Source organism: Melanotaenia boesemani, chromosome 3 (assembly GCF_017639745.1).
Source record: "Melanotaenia boesemani isolate fMelBoe1 chromosome 3, fMelBoe1.pri, whole genome shotgun sequence".
NCBI lineage: Eukaryota > Metazoa > Chordata > Actinopteri > Atheriniformes > Melanotaeniidae > Melanotaenia > Melanotaenia boesemani.
The window spans coordinates 30,057,889-30,079,808 of record NC_055684.1 but is presented as its reverse complement, the minus strand read 5'-3'; the positions used below and the strand labels follow the sequence as shown (position 1 = coordinate 30,079,808).

Genomic DNA, 21,920 nt, shown 5'->3' with positions numbered 1-21,920 from the left:
CACACATCATATGAGGAGACAGATTTGTCAACATCAAGAGCTGCCTCCACAGATGCTCACTTTACTAACATGTTTCATCTTCATCAGTACTGGTGATTAGCACACTTGTCAAATTCCAGTTAGGCATAGTGAGGGTTCGCTACAGTCAGCACTAAATGCTGCAAGTATCTGGGACAGAGTTTCTCAAATTAAGGATCAGAGAAACAAGAAGACAAGAAATATAGAAAGGGATGGACAGCTGGAAAAAAATAAAAAAGGATTTAGAGAGGAAGGTCCAGGGGATGAGGGATTGAAGAACCGAATCTAAACTGCAATTATATAATGAAACTCAATCACACTTTTTAGTTGTCTTTAAAAAATAGTCACGATAAGGGTGAAATAATTTTCACATTTCAGTCCTTCATTCACAGATTACATCCTTGTCAATTCTTGAGAATCTCAAGGACTCCATTGAGAGAAACAGTTTAAATAATTCAGAGAGTAATTTACATTACTGTCTGTAAGCACTCTATGTAAGAGTCTTCAAACTTGCTAAGCTACAAAGCAACGTGGTTCTCCCTTAGATTGCTTATGTTTCCATTTTCCCCTCCAATCTGGTGTCTAAAACAGCAGCAGTGGCAGCAAAGAAACAAACTTTTTTATATTTTACAGCAGATAAGACATGTATGGCATAACTTTTCATGTTTCTATACATTACATACAACATTAAAGAAAATAAGATATTTGAAATTCAACAACTTATGCATTGACTTGAATACATATGACTGACACAGTGAACTGAGATAGACCTTTTTAATACATAGTATACTCTCTTCTATACAATAACAGCTATTATAAATCTTATACAATACTAATATTTCTCTATACACATGGTCATATATGTAAAGTACAGTGTACACATACAGTATTAACACAAATACACTTACATGTATCTTCTCCTTACAATAACTCTCCACCTCACTAAGAGTTTGTCACAATGGCTGATTTTCTGTCCGGCAGATGATTGTGGCCAAAGCAAAAGGTTTCCTGACTAAAACCAAAATCAAATGCTGAAGTATTTACATCCCTGAACAATGTACATGAATACACAAGAATCATTGACGTCTGCCTGTCGCACAAATTGTGTGAGAGGAGCAAAAGCGAACATAGCCCAAAGCTCAAGGAGCATCCAAGTCTCGAGTCCATAAAAAGTTTAAAGTGTACTCTACCTACTCAGTGACATGAACTGAAACTTATTCTAACATTCATAATACAACAGCTGATTGAGGCCTTTTTTGTTTCTTTCTTTTCTTTTTTTTCTTTAGTTTTTGTCCAGAAACTTCTGAAATGAGACATGAAGCCCTGAGGAGGAAGAAAGACACAGATATAGTGTAACATTTCCAGGACTTAGTCCAGAGGCTAACTGTCCAAAAGCAGCCATCCAGTTTTCTTTTGTTGATTTATTTATTTATTTATTTTTTCATTTTGAGAGTTCTCAAGTTTGTGTTGAGTTAATCCGCACTGACTGCAGAGGCCAGTGAAGTTTCGATAAGGTATTGCCCTTGATTCCCTCTTTAAAACAGTAGTTATGTTATTTCAGTAGTATTAAAGTGGCCTGTCATATACACATAGTTACAAATGCTCCACATAATGTTTTTGAAGCCATCTGATGATCATCAGATGATCAAGTCTCTTCTCTTTTCTTTTTTTACCCTCTGTAATCTACGCCACACAGTAAATTAAAAGCCACTATTCTTTGTTAAAATTCTCTTTGTTCACATCTTGGTGGGGTCGGGTGGAGGGGTCATTGCTTTCCTCATGATTTATTGCACAAATCCATGGACACACACATATATCACTTCATTTTCACAACCACACGTTTGTACACGCACAAGCGTGTACAAACGTGCATACAAACAAACGCAGTCATACATTCCTCCATCATCACAACCACCATCGATCATTGGTCGACCATTTAAAAGGTTTTTTTAGTTTGACCTTGCACAAATTCTTCTCAAATACAGTGTGATACTTACCATAGATGAATTTGGAATAAATTCCTTTTTCCTCATTTTCTGGTAATTTAATGTGGGTTTGTAAACTTTAGTTCTGAATGTTTGCGTTCATCCAAAATTTACAGTAAGTGCAAACACTTTTACTCTATGTTGATATATTGTTGTAAACATACATCCAGACATTCAGCACCGTGAGAATATACCTAAAACTTAATTAAGGCATGAAAACTTAAAGGAAAATAGAGGAAAATATATATTTCCATTAATGTTTTTGTCACTGAGAATATCTGTGCAGGTAGATCTGGTGTGCTTTCACAGATAGTAACTGAATATAAGTGTGCATTATTTGTATGTGTGTGTGTGTGTGGTGGGGTGTGTCTGTGTGTTTGTGTGTGTTTGTGTGTGTTTATCTGTGCATATGTACATGCACATGCAAGTTAAAAGTGCACGCAGGAGTAATATTGTACTGTATGTGTTTGCAGTTATTTAATTCTTACCCTATACATGAGGTGCACACTAGTATTTCCAGTAGTCATGGCAAGGTTGTCAAAATGCTTGGCTAGTGTTGCCATGGAGACACATTGGCAGTCAGAAGTGGACTTATAATGGCCTAATAAGAGCTCAAGGCTCACCTGTTTCCTCACCTAAAAGGAATCAGAGGCCCTTGGATTTGTCTTGACCTTTGTAAACGAACTGCCTCACATCCACACACAAACATAAAGTCACAATGCATCTCCATCAGCTTAGTAAGAATCTTCAAACTCACAAATACACTCAGAGATATAGCCACACTTTGAAGACTAGCCTCATTCCCTCACTGCCTCTGTGAGACATCGATCAGTGCCATCACTGGCCTCCACCCGTGACTTGCGAGCCTTTCTCTGGCCTCCCCCCTCCACCCATGAGTTATGAATCACTGTCCCCCCACTGGGAGCTGGGTCTACCTGCAGAAGTGACACCACTCTTTTCTTAACGCGTGTTTTGAGGGCACGCCGCAGTTTCTGCCTGGTGAAAGCATAGAGCAGAGGATGAAAGATGGTTGTACCATAAGCCATAGCCAAGAAGCACAGACGGAGGCGCACCAGGCTGTCACTGGGACCCATACACAGGATCAGAACGTTGACAGCCGACAAAGGGGCCCAGCAGCCAAGGAAGGTAGATATGATGATTAGGGACATTTTAAGGACACGACGTTGACGTTCCCGTCTATCCCTGTGCCTGCGCACTGCTCGCCTCAAGGCGATAATGGCAGAAACTGAGGCCTGCACACCCATGGATGGAGCAGGCAGAGGTGTGGAGGCATGGGTCTGAGCTGAAACTGAAGCTGCAGTTGGAGAAGCCGGGGTGGCTGGTGTGGTTGCAACAGGGGTGGTGGCAGCAGTGCTGACAGTAGTTACAGTCGCCCCACTGTCAGACATTCCTTGGGGCATGGAGGAGAGTGGTGGAGGTGATGTAGGCGTAGGGGTTGCAGACGGAATGAGGGGTGGATGGTTGAGGTTCTGATTCTGGTTGGAGGATACTGTCTCTGTTGGGAGGGTCAGTTCCTTTCTCCTCTGCCTTCTGCAGCGTATCCTGCAGGTAGAGTCCTTTGTGCGTGTACTCCTCATCATGTGGGAGCCAATGCGGATGTTGAGGGCCTGTAAGATCCTGGAGTAGGTGAACAGCATGACTGCCACAGCTATGAAAAAGCAGGGCACTTGGAGTAACAAGTGATAATACATAGCCAGTCCTGTGTAATACCCCTGCCCTCCAACACACAGCAGAGTCCTGTTCTGCCATACTGGAGACAGATGGTGTGAAGAGGAAGAGGGTCGAGTGGATGGCAATAAGGAAGGAGATAAGGATGTAAAAATAGGGGTCAGTCCAGTAGGGAGCTCTGAGTCATTGCTATGCCTCTCTGGCTCCTCCTCATCATCGTCATCAGTCAATGAAGAGAAGAAGTCCCCTTCAAGGAAAGGCAGAAAGAAAACAGCCAGAGACACAGCCCACACTGCTGCTAGGAGTAGTGCTGCCCGCCTGGGGGTCAGCAGACGACTGGCTGGACGCACTGAGATGTCATATCGGTCCAAACTGATTACTAACACATTGACTGCCGTGGCAACACTGGTGAATGTGACACAGGCTTCATGAAAGCAGCAAAGTGTTGCCAGGCTGCCAACTCCATTTTCATTAGATGGTAGGAGGATCACAGCCACTGTCAGTGGCAGACAGAGCACACAGACCAGTATGTCGAGCACATGGAGGTTGACTGTGACCAGGTTGCTGACTGAATCCACCAGGTTGGACTGAGCACAGTAAAGCACAAGTACGGTCAGGTTGCTGCTGAAGCCCAATACAAGTTCCAGCATCAGCACAGTGGTCAAGGATACCTGGAAGCCCAGAGGGTAGGGTGTACTCCATCCCTCCTCTACACCCGCCTCTCCCCCTCCGTCCAGCAGGCCTACCCCCTGACCATCACTGGTCTCCAGGAGGTCACGATAGCCTTCGGTCTCCATTGACGCCGCAGCGGTCCTTCACACATAGCAACAGTGGCCACCACACCCGCCCATGGTCTATGTTTTCCTTTTACTCTGACTCGAATGAGACAGCAGAGATGGTGAAGACCAGATCTTTGGTTGTATCTGTGGATCAGAAAACAGACAAAAAGGAGGTGAGGAATAGAAAGAAATATAAGGGGCAGATAACAATCAGTGTAGCAGTCAGCTTGGCTCACATGTATTAAAAAAAATAACACCATACAACGAGTACAAGTCAGACATGTCAGATTTCACAAGTTGAAGCGGGAGGTGAAAGTGATCCTTGGAGTCATAGGGTGCAGTTCAAGCTGTTGCTGATGACCCGTGATGTCTCCCGAGGCTCAGCAAGAAGCAGAAATAAACAGAGGAAATAGTTTAAAGTTTGCAGAATGTCAAGGATGAATCCTTTAGCAAAGGATTCCTGGACTGTTCAGATTTCAGCTAAACAATAAGGTTATTTTTGTTTATTTTTTGTGACTTTAATAGACTATACTGAAATCTTATGTAATGGCAAATCTCACTTGAGCCAAGGTGATTCATTTTAGCACTGCATACAATATCTGGGTTATTTGGTGTCAGAAAAAGGCATGTTCAGATAAACAGAAATCAGATAATGTCCCTGTATTGTTGAGAGATGTTTTTTCTGACACTTCTTCTTCAATCTCTGACAGTCTTGTCAAGACAACTTTTTCTTGTGTAGATCCAATAATCTATTTTTAAACAAGTGCCACAACATTGTCAGTTTAGATCACGAAGACGAGAGGTTGGCAGAAACATTTGTGGACTAGTAGAAAAGTGTAGTGCATGTCAGTTTAGTGTGGCAGTGGTTAATAGTTCTCACAGTGAGACGTAATGAAGATGAATAGATCAATGATGCACAGACAACACCACATAAACAACACCATCAGAGAAAGTGTAGCATCACTGGTATCCTGTCTCCACTGCCTCTTTGTCTCCTAAATCCTCACACACCTACTTACTTTTACTTTCTTCCCAGTTTAATGCCTGAGACTGTCTTTCCCATGTATTGGAAAGAACTGTAGTGTTGAGAAAACATCTAGATATGAAGGAAGACACAAAACGGTTGTGTGAGTGTCTGGACAAAGACGCAACCAGTTTTTACATGACCTCGCTTTTTGTCAGCCCTTCTCCTGTCACAGTCTTTGCTCACACCCTTCTGTTTGCCCCTTTCCATTCATTTTATTTCCCTGTTCCCCCCCATTTATCACATGGAAAGGACCTGCAGGCAGAACAGGACTTGGTGTGGAACAGTGGTCTGTCTTAATTCACTAATGGGTTTCATGGGGTTTGCGGTGGTGCTGGAACATTGATTTAAAGCATCATCGATCTGCCAATTTAACAAGCCAGAGGAAAGGGAGCACATGAACACACTCCCTATCACATCCTCTCCTGAGTAGCCACGGTCCCATTTTGAGTGCTGCAGTTGTGAGAATATTCATTCATTTATCAAGTTTTTTTTTTCTTTTTATACCATCCATCCAGAAGCAAACAAAACACAAAGAGCCTAAAAGTATTTAACAAATGACATATTGATCACCTGACTTCACAGACACAGGTAATAAAAACTTCAGCAAATTTTGAAAGGGATTGGACAATTATGTTACCAATGTAAATAGTGCTTTTTCCAACATGGCTAATAAGAAGATGCTACAGAAAATCACAGAGTAAACAAAGATAAATTCAACATGAGAATCAATCATTTTCCCAAGTCACAGAGGAAACATACAAGTCAATACTACTTTAATCGAGCAGTGTTGTCTATCTTGTATTTGTGATGTCTGAAGCACTGTGGTAAAACAAGCTCTGGAAAATACAAGCTGTGTTTTCGATATACAATTTATGACTTGATAGAATATAGGATGAACCATACAAATACACAGGCAAGCAAATAAATGACATATAAAACAGTAGTTAACTGTGATCAAAAGTTTAGTTTCCACTGATAAAGTGACAACAAAACAGATTTGTTTCTTTTATTTTTTTATTTCTTTTATTTTTTTTTACATGGGTAAAATAAGAAATTGTATTATGTGGCCAGTAAAATGATCAGTTTCATCAAATATCCGTCCATCTTGCCCACAAATACACTGCCTGGCCACAAAGAACAACAGTTGCCACTAAAAAGGTCACACGCTAATATTTCTTTAGACCACCTTTAGCTTTGATTATGCCACACATTCACTGTAGCATGGTTTCTATAAGCTTCTGCAATGTCACAAGATTTATTTCCATCCAGTGTTGCATTAGTTTTTCACCAGGCTCTTGTATTGATGATGGGAGACTTCAACTGCTGTGTCAAACACATCCCAAAGATTTTCAATGGGGTTCAGGTCTGGACTCTGTGGTGGCCAATCCGTGTGTAATAATGATGTCTCATACTCCCTGGATCACTCTTTCACAATTTGTACCCAATTATTCCTGGCATTATCATCTTATGCCCGTGCCATCAGGGAAGAAAAAATCCATTGATGGAATGATCTGGTCATTCAGTATATTCAGGTAGTCAACTGACCTCATTCTTTGGGGACATAATGTTGCTAAACCTAAGATCTGAACAACTGCAGCAACCTCAGATCATAGACTTCCCCCACAGGCTTGCACAGAAGGCACTAGGCACAGTGGGTGCATCACTTCATTTGCCTCTGTTCTTCATCTTCATCCCATCAACAGGGAAAATCTGGACTCATCAGACTACATGATGTTCCATTTTTTTTTTTCCGGTTAGCCTGCCTACACCGCTGTTCAATTCCAATCCTTTGAGTTCCCTTCGCTAGTGGTGTGTGGATCAATACTTAAATATTGATACCTTCAATTTTAATGTTCTAGAATTCATTTTCATGGTACAATAACAATATTTTATTAATTTGGGGTAAATATGGATTCACCACAAACTGGAATACAATGGAAATTAACTATAATACCAGGATCATGTCTGAAATATATCAAGTTGGTAGGAACTACCATTTCTTCCTCCTGCCTTAGTTATATGTGAAATAAGGCACAGTATAGGGGTACAGTATAGCGGACCAGTATGGCAGTACAGCAGTGTGGCAATCACTCACTCTGTACTCATTCAGTCTGTAGCATCACATGTGGAGCTGATTAGCAACGGTGCTGTATGACATGTGTGGGAACACAAAGAGGTGTTGTAGCAACACCACAAACCTCCTTAAACATTTGAGAATCATTCATAACACAATATATATTGAAGTTATGATGCGAAAGAGGAGGAGAAGGACAGACGCTGCTAGGGTGAGACAGATGTCACTCTTAGAGTCCTTTGATGCTGCAGGCAGTACTAACCATTATTTAGGTATAGAGGGAGAAAATGTGGAGCTGTGCAGCACTGATGCTGAATTTTGGAAAAGTGATTTTCATCTGTCTGCTAAGTTCAGGTTTTGTGTTCAAACAACAGTAGTCTCGCTCATGTTTAAGAATATGGCATCCTGTTTTGTTAGGTACAGTATTAAATAAGATTATGAAATAAGTAAATACCACAATAAATATCTGTATGAGTTCAGTGGAGTGATATGTGTCTTTGAGATGAGCTCACATTAATTTAACAGGCCTAGATTTACTTGGCAAGGATGGCCATTGTGGGGGTTTTAAAATAAGTAAAAGTAGGACTGAAAGAATGGATAGAATAGTGAGATAATATCATCAGTCATCCTCTTTGGTTTAGACTGATGGTTAACTGAAAGTTTAAATATGTAGGTGTTGACAAACATGCAAAATGACATTTATATATTTTTAGGCATTTTAACTGTAATTTCAGTTTGAGACACCAAGTATTCTATAAAAACATAACTTTCAATTCATTTCTTCTTACTGTCGCCTGCTTTGAAAGTGATTTTCCAAATACATTACGTTTTTATACAAAGTATTGATATCGAATCAGTATCACAGATTCTGGCTCGAATTCACTTAATATCGTATTGGAAAGAAAATGAGTGATATCACACATGCATTGTGCATATGGAACTGCCTTACCTTCACTATTAAACATAGCTCTGCGTTCTACTGTTGTTTTTCTTCTGTTTGATTTTTTCTACCGCATTGCTTCCTCAAAGACAATGGTTCCCCATTATCCTTTCAGTTTTTAATAATGCGTTGGACAGTTCATAACCCAATTATAGTGTTTTAGAGCTAAAATGTTTTCTCTGCTTGATGAATGCCAATATTTTGACCCTTTTTAAACTAAAAAAAACATCTTTTCTACAACTATGGGATGTTTCTTTTGACATGGTTGTTTAAGAAATATGAAGCTACTAATTGCATCACTTGGGGTTAAACACCTTGTTGCCAGCTGAAAGATAATCACCCATGTAGTAATTATCCAATAGGAGGCTTGTGCTTATTTGATTAGTTAAATCCAGGTGGCAACTATGCCTCTGACTTGTAGGCAATAAAAGTAACAATATTCTAGTTTGTATAGGAATAGAGGGAGAATTGAAATTTAGACTGGGTTGTGAACTTTTGATTGCTTTTCTAAGAATCACCAGTGTTTGTGTCTTTTAGTGGGATTTGTAAATAATCAGGTTTATTTGAGGTTGCCTTTCAGTCTTGTGTAATTTGTAGCTGTGGTGACTGAGAGGCAAGCTGTGGAGAAGATCTTGCTCTGTAATCTTCGATTATCATTTTTTGTTGTCCTAACAAGCTTATCGTGTTATTAAGATAAGATAAGATAAGATAAGGTAACTTTATTAATCCCAAGGGGGGAAACTACATTGCCAAGGACGCTTAGCACAAAAACTATTGTTGTTATTGTTGTAATCAGGCACAGCGTTTGGGTGTTTGTTTTTGTTAGCATGTTGGTGTATTTCTGAGTAAATTGTGGCAAAATTGCGGAAAGTAAGGTGAAAATCTGGCACAATGAATTACATCCAGTCTGTGACTGTCAGGTCAGATAGAAGTGAAAGGGGCTGTGGAAGCTTCAAACATGTCACAATAGGAAACAAGCTAAACACAGAGACATTCAATTTTCTAAAGTCTTACTATTCAAAAGTACCCTGACAGCTCAGCTTAAACACTGAGACAAACAAAGCTAAAGTGTATTGTTTTTAAAGCAGCAGCACTGTTTTGTAAGAATCATATTGTGAATGCCTTCTGTTGCATTCACAATCTTAAATTGGTCTCTGTGGGTCCTTTTCTCGCCCTGTCAATCAACATAATAATTTACAATCATGCGCTGCAAGCTAAATAATCTGACTGGTTTGCTCAGTGTGAGACCCAAAAAGTAACTGTCATGTAGAGATTTTATTTGTGCTTGGCAGATGTTTTCATCATGTTTGGTGTCTCATTTACTGTACATTCTGTGATTTGCTATAAAAGAACAAGCTGACAGTGTCCAGCGCCATGCTGTCAGGGTTATTGTAGGTGTCGGGTAGGAGATGACAAGTTGTCAAGCTTCTTTTCACAATATAACAGGGGTAAACACCAAAGCAGGTTGTGTTGTCAGTGTGTCTGTCGTTATTTCCTCCTAACTTTTTTCCCCCCTTGCAGTATTGCATTCATCCTGCAAAGACACACAGACCCAAGCTATCCATGTATTTAATTTGCACTCCTGACAATATATTTCTTGGCAGAGGCTTGATTATGTCTCCTCAGCACAAAGACAAACAGAAGATATGCTTTTGTCGTGGGTAGCATCTAATATAACATTGTATGAAGTATTTTTTATTATATGAGTTAGAAATGTCTGTGAAATGACACTTTATATTGAGACTGTAAGTCAAAGGAAGAGGATGACAACACAAGCCAACATAGCACAGGAGGATAGTCTGGCTTCTAAGATAAAGATGTATTGAAAAAAAAAGACATGAACACAGAGGATTTAAAAAAAAAACAAATAATAGTAACAATAAAATTGCAATTCACTGTTCGAGTTCATACTACAGCAGCACAGCCACTTTAATTTTAGTTTGTTCTTTAACATTACCACTGCTCCCTTTTTCATTCTGTGTCCTTTACTTTCCACACTACAACTACAACTACACACTTTACTGCATGGAAACTACACGTTCTTTAGAGCCAGAGACTGACTCACACAAACTCAATAACACACTTTAATGTCATTTCTGAAACCCTACCTCAATTGATAGAGGCACACTTCACTTGACGGGAAAACCGCAGTTCAAGGTCGGTGCACCTTTCTAATAAAAAAACTCACGTTCCTCATTCACGTTTGAAATGAGGCAAAGACAGCTTATTAAATGTGATCCTTTGTGTCATAAATGCTGTCCATCGTGTCACTGCTGCATGTCGGGTCTCTACCTGCTGCTTTTGAAAGTGCCACACATTTTATGAGAGCATACTCACATTTTCACTTTAGTCCCTGACATTCTAGCAATGACTATGGTAGGTAAAGGTGAGATTTTTGACAACGTTCTTATTATTCAAACATGACCTGTAAAGAAAGACACTGATATTTCTGGTTAAGTTACATGTTTTCATAGAGTTGCTGCTTAATTGCTGTAAATTAGATAAAACTATGAAAACCTAAACGGGAAACGGGAACAATAGAGACTTAAGCTGATGCCTCTGCTGTTTTATAGTTATCTGTCTTCATGTTTGTCTAAGCTGCATATTAACTGTGCTCTCATTCATGACAAAATGTTTTGAGACACTTCTGACAAATCTGTAAATGTTACGTTTGTAAAGGGCCTTCAAATTCTCAGTAGGATTTAAGTCAGGCCAGGAATGGAAACAGGTCAAGATCATGTCAAATTTCCTTCTGCACTTGAGAAGTCATTTTCCACCAGCTAGCAGCAACTTTGGGTGTTGATTTTTAGACCTTATTCAGCTGGAAAAAGTCCAAGTAGCTCCTCCTCAGTAACATCAGTCCATACTAAAATCTTTCCTTCACATTGCTGCTGCCTGATACAAAATGTTCCTGTGTACTTAAGTGATACTTCTGTACATCTTTATGCACTTTAATGAATGGCAGAACCAAGTGATACATGTTTCACTATGCCCCAGTCTTGTGAAAAATCAAGAAATAGTCAGATATCAGAAAACTAATTCTCACCATAAACACCAATAAATTCTAACACACAAATAAATTAACCAATTAAAAAAAAAAAAAAAAAAATCACAAATACACTGGAGGGTCTGGGGGTGGAGTTGGTCTGCTTGGAAACTAACCTGGATCCAGTGTGCAGCCTGTGCCCTGCTGCAAACTGGATCCGTTTTAATGTGTCACACTATTCCAGCTGTCTGGTTCACCCTGGCTGGTGTGGTTTCCAACAACGGCCCACGTGTGCCTGCCTTCAATGGCCCTTGGCTGATTGAGCTTACTTTTTTTCATTGAGGTTATTGGTATTAACATCATTATCATTAATACAATTATTAGCATTGGCATAATTATTATTATTTTATATAGTATCTTTTTTTCTTTTATCTTCCTCTCTTAGAAATTCTGTATACCTACATAGTGTAATCTTTTTTAACCAGACTGCTCCTTTTTGTTTTTTGTCTGATTGTTTAATCTCTCATGTATTTTTCATTCTTTTATTGATTTAATTTTTCATTCATTTCATTTATCTATTACAGGCATTTAAGCTTATATGGTTTGCAGTGGAAAATTGTACTTAGAATAAGAAATGGCTAAAAGACTTACCTAATAAATATGTATGTCCTGTACAATTGTTTACTTTATTTCAGTCCAATTAGTCTGTTCCATTGAACTTCCATTTTAATCAGCATTCCTGTTGATGTTATTTATTTTCAGCTGTTGGAAACTGTCCAGCTTCACAGTGAAAGTCTGCTCTTAGGTCCAGCTCAGGGATAGAGACTCAGTGCTGTTTACAAATGGAAAGTAACAACATTTTGAGACTCTGGGGCTGAATGAAAATATTCAAAATCTGAATCTGTATCTGGATTAATATATTATATCACTTCTAAGTTGAGCCGTGCCCCATGGTAAATTTCCATGCAAGCTATACATAACTTGCTGAGCAATTCCACCTACAAACAGAAAAACATACGAAAGCAAAATCACGAGCGCCTTCACAAAGTTAAAAAATAACCAAAGCAGATGTATTTTACATTTAACAAAAATAACTGTTGAAAGGAAAAATGTTATGGTTATAAGCAGGGCCAATAGGGCTGTGTCTCTGACAGAAGTGTAGCAGCTCTATTTTGTTATGTATCTTTTGACTAATATCTTTAGAGAATTGTTTCTTTTTTTCCTTATAAAATTGTAAAATGTCAGTACATAGTGATGAGAAGGTTTGCTCTTTGATACTTTGAGAATGTCACCAAAAGTTGACATTTATGGAAGAAAGGGACCCAAAGGAGATAGTTGGGACAGAAGAGGACTGAAAGGAAATAAGGAGGAAAGGAAAAAAAAGCTAGAAGGATGATGGAACATGCAGAGCGCTGACTCATGGCTGTCTCAGGTATTTCTAATGTCCGCAGTGAGACAATCGATCAAAGGCTTAATTTTCCCACTCAATTCATCTAGCAGCACTAACAGCAAGCAGCCACCAGCTTGGCAGCAGCATCCCTGGCAGGCTCCCAACAAACCAGCCTGGACACACAAGTAACACAGCCTATTCAATGAGAGCAACAACATGACAGGCTAATGTGTTTCAGAGTAAGAAAGCCTCTGCAACTGCAGAAACAAGGCTGTTCCAAAGGTAAGAAAACAAAACAAAAAGTCCTTTTGTCACATAAGTAACTCTGGAAGTGTTAAAGTCAACACTACCAATCAAATGAGAGGCCAAACATCTAAACAGTGTAAAGTTTTAAAATCGTTCATTATCTTTCATTCATTATCTGTACTGCTTTGTCCATTATGGGTCGCGGGGAAGCTGGAGCCTAACCCAGCATTTAGCAGGTGAGAGGCAGGGTACACCCTGGACAGGTCACCAGTCCATCGCAATTTTAAAGTTGATTATGATGAATTCTGCTGATTTTGCCAAAGACATGCAAACACACTTTGTAGTCACCAGTGCTGCCTGCCACCCACCCACCCACACACACAACCACCCACTGCCAACCCACGCCTCTGCACTCAGTCCCTGCCTGTGTGTTCCCTGCAGATTTGAATGAAGATGGATCACTATCTGAGGTGAACGACATGTTGTGTGCTTAAGAAACTGCTGAATCCCATCCACACTTATGCCTGAGACAAGGTAGGGAAAAAGAGATGGCGGTAACAGGAGGCAAGATAAAAACAGAAGCTAGGTGCAATGAGGGAGTGATGGATGGAAGGAAAGCTCAGGGGTTTGCAGATGGATGCTGAGCCGAGTGCTCGCTGGAGGGGAATGTTTGTTCCCTGCTCACTACTACTATCCATCTCTCTTTTGAATAGTCCCAGTTGTGCCGACTTGCCTCCCGTCTTCACTATCCATCTAGAAACCATCACATGGCTCTCAGCTTTTATACTCTATAATATGTTTGTGTAAACCCCCTCAGACTGTCTGGGCTGACTATTCTGTGATTTCTTTTTAAATATTAAACCTGTGATTCATAGCTCAACAACACATTTAGACTCTCCCAGATTGCGTACATGTAGAATTACTTTACATCCCTTATTTCTGAGAGGTTTCTAATGTACATGAATATCGATAAGGAAACAATCGGCAGGTTAATTATTATAGCCTGTAACCTACAGGTACAGCTATGAATTGAAATAGGGCTTTGGTACCTAGACAGCTTTGGTCCGCAGGGTGTGAGGCATCATTACCACCTGACAGGGTGCTTGATGGATTTCATTTGGCTCTGCCATTCATTACAGACACCCCTCTGAATCCTCTATCCAGCTGTGACGTCCAAAGCCTGTAATTTTGCCATTACAAACGCCTTCCATCAACACAGTCTCATCAAGGCTGTCGTGCAATCATTGCTCTTTAAAACAAAAAGAAATCAAAGTGTGAAAGCTTGCAAAATTGGAATAATTTAAATCTAAACAAGTAGAGACTTTATCATATATCAGAGCTCTTGCAGGCTGTTCATCATTGAGCAGAATAGCAATGATTAGTAATGATGTAAGACAAAAACAGGAAGAAAAATGGAAAGATAAAGGAACACATTTCTTTTATATCTGTAATTACTCTTCTATATGTGCTTTGAAGTGATTGTTTGTGATTAGCACTGTTTACCCCCATCTCTTCATTTCAGAGCTCCCCATGAGCTGTGTCTTCAATAAAGTCTGAATTCAATCAAACTGCAATTGCCATCAGGAGTTAAATTAATTGTCCGAATGCAGCCATCAAACTGAGGTAGCCTGTGTACTGCACCAACCTGTGTTGATTTATATTGTGCTGGAGTGTTGCGAATAAATAGTCAAGTCACAAAGTGAGGTCTGCCGCCACTTTATTGGTTCTCTGGTGACATAACACCAAACCAGCAGCCGTGTGATAACAGGCCCCTTCACTTGTTTAGCTGGTGGTAGCTTTGACCCAAGCACATACTGATATTGCTGCGCTGAACATATCCAGACACAAAAACTGAAAATCTCATTTAAAAAGGAAATCGTCCTCTAAGGAGATGAAACTTGTTCTATTTTATTTTTCTTTCTTTATATTAAAACTGTAACCCGTATTTGGAAACAGATGGATCATGTTTGCTGATAATGAAAGGAGTTTAATCAAACTGTGAAATAATTAGAACAGAAATCTTGCTGTCAAAGTTAAGTTCTGGTTCAAGAGAAATTAGCTTTTTGGGTCTAATGAAAGATGCTGTTGAGTTACCTTTAGGGAAATATCCCTATTGTTGCTACAGGTTTTTACATATGTCTTTTTCTACTACTACTATTTCCTCTTCTAAGGATTATAAATTAGATGGACTAGTAAATCATTTGGGTTTATCTATTAAAAATAATTGATTTAAAATAAGTTTAAAAGCTCTACTGCTATACAACAGAGAAGAAATGATGAAGGAATGCAGAGATGTCCTTTGACTTATTTTCACACAGCATATTGGATAGATGGGCACTCTTCTTTAATCTGCAAAATGGAGGAATTAAACAATTTTATTTAATTTTGTTTTGTGGAGAAGTGTTGTAAAGAAACAAAGTTTCTTTCTGAATCCATTTCTTTTTCTCTTTTTTAAACACTTGTCTGTGTTTTTTGCTGGATTACATTTGTAAATCAGTGGCTTCACATCATTTGCAGGAATGTGTGCAGTATTTTCCTGTTCCTGCAAAAGCATTGCTGCACAAACAAACACCAATGATGGAGATACTGCTCCCTGTGCAGCTCTGCGATAGAAACACCTGAAGTTGTCTTTAACAAGACTTGTAACTGTGCATTACCCAGCAGAGCAGGGATAAAGGAAAAAATCTACTTTTATTTGGGCAATATTGCACGTATATAGTGCTCACCTTCATTTTAAATTTAATTAGACATGATTCCATTGAGAGTCAAGAGAGAAGACTTTTTCTATTCATTAGACCTCTGATGAAGACTCATACCCAGTGTCCATTAATAAATGGGGTTAAGTGAACTGGAGTGCAGATAAAGAGGTCTTAAACTGAAAAAACATAGATTTGAAGGGTAAAAAAAGAGCTATGAAGAAATTGGAGCTTTTGAAGGCGGAAACAGTCAGCACCAGGTTAAAATGATGAAGCTATTTCACTCTAGAGGGCAATTAGAGCCCAATTAATGCCATTTATCTCCTGCAGACAGGACATCGTTGGCCAAGAAAGGAGAGCTTCGCTGCAGGCATCTGTGCTATCTTACCATAATGCCAGGCAGAGGTCTAACGTCGGGGGGGGCACGCATACCGAAATACCTGATCATGCAAAACCAAGACTAAAGGATTGATTTTCTTAAAAAATTGAAAGGCTACCTAGAGGCTAAATAGGTCAGACTTGTATTCATATCAACCTCATGTTTGAAGCTTACAACTTATGTAGTAGAAGTGTGAGCGGCATGATAATCTACATTTTAGCATAAAAAAAATATCTAATACAACAGCAGAAAAGTGGATATATTGCCAGGTGACCACAGCAAGTCGGCGGTATTCTCCTCCTATTTACCCTGTCCATATTATCTTGATGGTCTATTTCCTCATAAAACCTCCACTTCTCTCTTCTGATCTTCTATTGACGTTGTTATGGGACAGCGTCCTGCCTTTTTGGCATCCGCTGCTGTCCTTTTTCCCTATTTTCCCTTCTGCAGTTTTTGGCTTCCTTGGTGCCTTTTCTCACCCTGTTCTCCCTCTCCATCCACAGCTGCTGATGGCTCAACAGGAACGCTGCACAGCTGCTATCACCCCATCAAATTCTCCAGTTTAAAGCCCAGTTTCTCCAGCCAGTCCAACAACTCTCCATGTGGTATCGAGTCCACTCATGTTGCATGAGTTATTCCTTTTTTGAACCAAAATCTAATTACAGTCTCTTGTCCCCAGATCCTATTGCCTGAACTGACCTTGTGCCTTTCTGAGGGCTTCCTTGTTTAGGCTTTGCCTTCATTAAAAAACTCTTTAGTTAAACAAACTGTTGTTTTTTGTTTGTCTGGGTTCAGCCTTTAAGTGATTCCTCCACAGAGTCATGACAGATGTATAGTTCCTATCTTTCCTCTGTTTACTTTTCATGTGTGGTGCTTTCACCATCAATCTTTTTTTTTATCTAGAGTAAAGATTAGAGTCCTGTTTCCCTGCTCTCATGCATATTGGTAGAGAACATTTAATGCTCAGTGTGCTTTTAATTCCACAGTGAACATTGGATAAGCTATTTTAGTTATTAGTAATCAATACATCTATTCATAAGGCAATCACTGGTGTTTATTGGGTTCTGGGTTTTCTCCATTAGGATACTTCTGAGGCTTTATCTTATATAATATTTTTAGTTATTAAACAATAATAAGCACACTGTTATGTTTTAATGTTAAAAAATAGATTTCACATCTCGTCTCATTGTCTGAGCTTAACCAGGCCAAATGAAAGAAAAAAAAAAAAGATTATTCAAATTAATAAAAGTAAAGATGCTGTTCACTTTCTTTTTATTACAGATAAATGCCTTTAATTCTGAGACGTTAAATTGACTTTCACAAATAAATCTTTAAATTGATATTTAGTGCACAGTACATCAATAACCTTTCAAGGATTATTCATAGCAATGGAGAAGCTCTTACATAAGTCTTGTGCTTTTTTCACACTGATGTCCTAAAATTCCTCCACCAACTGTCTTAGTGTTATATAAAAGGTAAATAAGACCTCTCAATTAGAATGACAGATCAGAGGTACAGTACTCCGTTCCTCACTGCGCTGAAACAAAATATGACAGCTTCTATCAGCTGTGCTGCAGCTTCTAGCTGGAGAGTGACATGCATGCAGTGAAATAGTTCCCCACCAGCAGCATCAAAGCTTCCCTATAAATACATTTATAGACACAAACATACAATGACCCATATGCAAAGCAAATGCTCAGGGTGCCACCACAGTGATTGGAAACGGAGAAAACCTTGAAACAACTGTCGGCATGGGATCCGCATGTCTCAGACATGCACACAAGTGTGCAAATTTACAACAGGCAGATGACAAAACTAGATGTTTCTATTCAGTGTGTTATACTTCTAAGACAAGATGGGCAGTATGGCATTATTTCAGAGTCTTAGTTAAACTTAAAGTATGACTGACAAAGAGCAAAACTATTCTACTCTAAGCTGCACTCTCAACACTTCAATTAGCTTTTTACAATAATATGATTCACTGAGATCCTGCAGATTAAAGCGTACTGTCATTATAGAGAGCCTCCAGCAAAATATTCACAAATGACATAGCTACGCTTTGTAAGAACACAAAAATATTTACAGCTGGGTCCAGCTGACGTATATAGATCTGGGTTTTTATTAAATTAATAGAGGATAACTTAGGATTTCAAAGTAGGATACTATGTCACCATGTCGTTGCAGGCAACATTATTGGGAGGGCAAAGCAAGTCAATCAAAAAGTTGATTTTTAAAGCATCTCAACAGTGTTTGATGAAGCTCTTTAAACTTATTCTACACAGGCTGCCACAAGGCAAAGCTTTTATTATTATTATTATTATTATTATTATTATTATTATTCTTGTTTGTTTGTTCTCAGACTTTCTTTTGGAGTTTGGAGTCAAAATCCACCTTGACTCATTCTTAGAGTAAATACTGCAAAAACGCTGCAATATGACGTTAAACCCCATACATGATATCCATAGGATGCTGTTTTGCAGGTGCAAAGTTTCTCAGCAATGAAAAACCAATCATAAAATGCTTTGCTACTTTGCTCCCATTTTGCAGCTCATCAAGAAGCGAGAGATGTTTGAAATGCTCCACCTTTATGATTCACACAGAAACATAAATGTAGGATTTGAAAAGTAACTTTAGATAAAACAGAGATTTATGGATACAGTTGTTTGAAGACAGCAATCATCGGGATTAACACTTACATAACAGCATAAGTTATGAGAAAGAAATGCAAATTATCTGTCACACTTTTAAAATAAGATACTGTGAGCTTATATGTTGTGATGACATGCTTCCTCTTGCCTAAGGGGTGTAAGGGAACCATGTTAAACAGACCTTTAAAAAACGGTCTCATGGGGTTATGACAGTCTAAGATCAATCAAAGGGGTTCAGTGTCTAATCATTTGATTTAATAAAACACTATGAAAACACTAGTTTGCTGACTGAGCTACTGCTCTAAAAATGATCAAAGGGGCCACCTCCATGTCAAGCGTGGTGCATGCATGTGACTGAAGCTTATCAACAGTCACTGGAAAATGGAACTGGCTTGGAGGACAGAAATTTCCCTGCTGTATAAATCAAAACAAATCACTACAGAGCAGATTTTTTTCTCCCACATAAACACATTTAGGTTTTGTTTATTCAAAATAATTCTGATAGTCTGTGAACACAAAAATAAAGCTCAGACAGATTTTTGAACCACTGATTAGTCACTTGATTCGAAAATACAAACAGGCTATTAAAAGGCCCATCTGAAGTCTTAGCGTGATGTGATTTGTTGGTAGGCTACCCCTTGTCCGCAACCACAACAGCGTTAGGCAATCTAATCCTGCAGAAAAAGACCCCGGCAACTGAATTACAGAGAAGACTACAGTATCTTTAAAAGCCCCAAAGCTTTACATTTCATAAGCTGTATTAAAATAAAAAGAAAAAGAAAACAAATCATCTCACTGCATTAGTACATTTTTAAAATCACGAAGGGACTTTGGATATTTACCTGCTGTTGAAATAAATAAATAAATAAAAACGAGGCTCGTGAAAAGAAGTGCCACAGACAAGTGTTAAACTTACCAGGTTGGGTTTTGGGAATTCCCTTTACATCCTACTGCAGGTGTCGGTGCGCTTTCTTCAGCTCTGGACCCTGCTTCACTCCAGCGCTCTCCAGGACAGCCGGCTGTCAGCCAAAAACGTGACTAGAATATGTTGCCTCCGTTTTGTCATAAATATTACAGCGGGAGGGGGAAAACCCTCCACGCCTGCAGATGCAAAGCGCAGCAGTGGCTGCTGGCCGCTCACAAACAAGGTTTTTTTTTTCTTTTCTTTTTTCTTTTTTTCTTCTTCTTTGATTTCCCGTACTCCACACGGCGTGCTACACCTGTCCACTTTTATGCGGCGGACTTGCACAGCATCCCACACACGGACCGGCCGAACGCATGATCATGCGCTAACCGCTCGTTGGAGCGCAGTTGCTCCATCTCAGCGACCAATACGGTGAATCTGCAACCTGAAGGAGGGAGGGAAGATAGGGGAGGATGGAGAGGGCTTTTGTTGGAAGGGGGAGGAGGCAGGGATGCTGGAGGAGGAGTGGGGGGAGCTGGGTGTATGTGTTGTGTGATGGGTAGCCTTTCACAAGGACGACCTGAAATTCCTCAAGGGTGAACGCTTCTCTGTAGTAATTCAACGAGATTTCCCAACTGCTCCTCCCTCCCCCCTCTCTCTTAAAATATATTAGGCATACTTCGGTTGGTCTCCCTCAAAGGATAATAACTGGATATATGAGCTCCACTTGATAATATCAGTTTCCCCCACTGTGGGGAAAGCTTGAGGAGACTATTCTATCTTTGCTGCGCACCAGGGGTTGTGCTAAGGAATTTCCATGTGGTGACTTCATGGCTGGTGGGTGATGGTTAAAGACAGATTCATGTGGTTTGAAGCCATATTTACAACAGTAGAGAACATCCTTCTATCTGCTGAGCACTGACATGAGCTGTCTGTATGGGATCAAGGTCACAGAGTGTTATATTTGTGACCTTGTGGCACAATCAATAGAAGGTCCCTGTCAGTGCAGTTCTCACGCTGATTCCCAGACAGCTGCAGTCATAAATTACTGTGCAAGTGAATATGTGAGATAAAGTGCAGAGGGGGATTAAGATAAAAGGTGTGAACACCTGGAGTCTTTAAGGATGTTCTAAGGCAGCTGATTCATAGCTCAAAATCCAAAAAAAAAAACTCCCCACTATTTTATTTATTTATTTTTTACATTTGCTTACGTTACTTACTTATGTTAATAGGAAAATAGGAGTCTGGATATAAAAGTTATTTTGAGTGAGTAAACGCTCCTGCTTTTAACAACTGCATCTGAAATGCTTTGTGTTTGACCCGTATATGCTAATACACAGATGCTGGAAAATATATGTGTAAATAACCTTGAACAAAAAAGATTTAATGACTCTAAAAATAAACTAAATTGATGCAGACCCACTTCCACCTATTCATCCCCACAAGAATGAATTATTCATTCTTTTCTTGATTCTGTCAGAACAGTGTGATCTTAACCATGACTTCAAAAGCTACAGGTCTGTGACTCCTCATCTGAGTTATAGGTGTTTACTTAAAATATCATAGGGTGCTTAGAGTTTGGGATGAAAAAAACAGATATGCATCATGAGTTTGGGTTAATCTACTTGGACTGCACAAAACAACTAATTTTAAAGGCATAATCATGCTCTGCATGTGCCCTCCTAACCCACCTCATGCTCCACCCCTTAGCTACCAAGTTTTCCCATTACCTTTTTCTTTTCACTGCACTACACATTATACAGGAGGCACCCTTCAGGCCTGCAGCAGCATTTTTTTTCTCCAACAAACACAAAAACATCGAGCTGCCCTTGCTACCAATCTGAATCTCTTGTGAAAACAGTCACATACAAATGCAAAGCTAGCCAGTGATTAGGAGCATCTGCCAAACACCCACATGCCATATGCCTGTGTTTCTTAGCCAAGGGCAAAATAAAAATACACAAACACATCTAAAGATGCACATTAACACTTGAAAGAAATTGGAAACCCCCATAAATGTCAAATCATAATGTGCATATGTTTCTTTTGAGCTCAAAAAAACATACAAACACCTACAGTTTTTGCTATGATGTATTGTATCTTGAAACTGTATTTTTTATGACATGCTCCTTTGATAATTTCTGTACATTTACTAATTC

General features: G+C 39.3%; 1 protein-coding gene across 1 annotated transcript; it reads right to left on the bottom strand.

Annotated features, from left to right (window-relative positions):
- Positions 1 to 615: 615 nt before the first annotated feature.
- LOC121636830 (G-protein coupled receptor 22) lies at positions 616 to 20,211 on the bottom strand. The gene is made up of 2 exons (XM_041980656.1): positions 19,774 to 20,211; positions 616 to 4,615 (listed from the first exon to the last, which is right to left on the bottom strand). The coding sequence occupies exon 2, from the start codon at positions 4,487 to 4,489 to the stop codon at positions 2,801 to 2,803; it is 1,689 nt and encodes a 562-aa protein (XP_041836590.1). The 5' UTR covers positions 4,490 to 4,615; positions 19,774 to 20,211; the 3' UTR covers positions 616 to 2,800.
- Between the last annotated feature and the right edge of the window lie 1,709 nt (positions 20,212 to 21,920).

Bases quoted from the DNA above. Each gene is read 5' to 3' on its own strand.
- LOC121636830 (XM_041980656.1), bottom strand. From the start codon at position 4,489: ATGGAGACCGAAGGCTATCGTGACCTCCTGGAGACCAGTGATGGTCAG.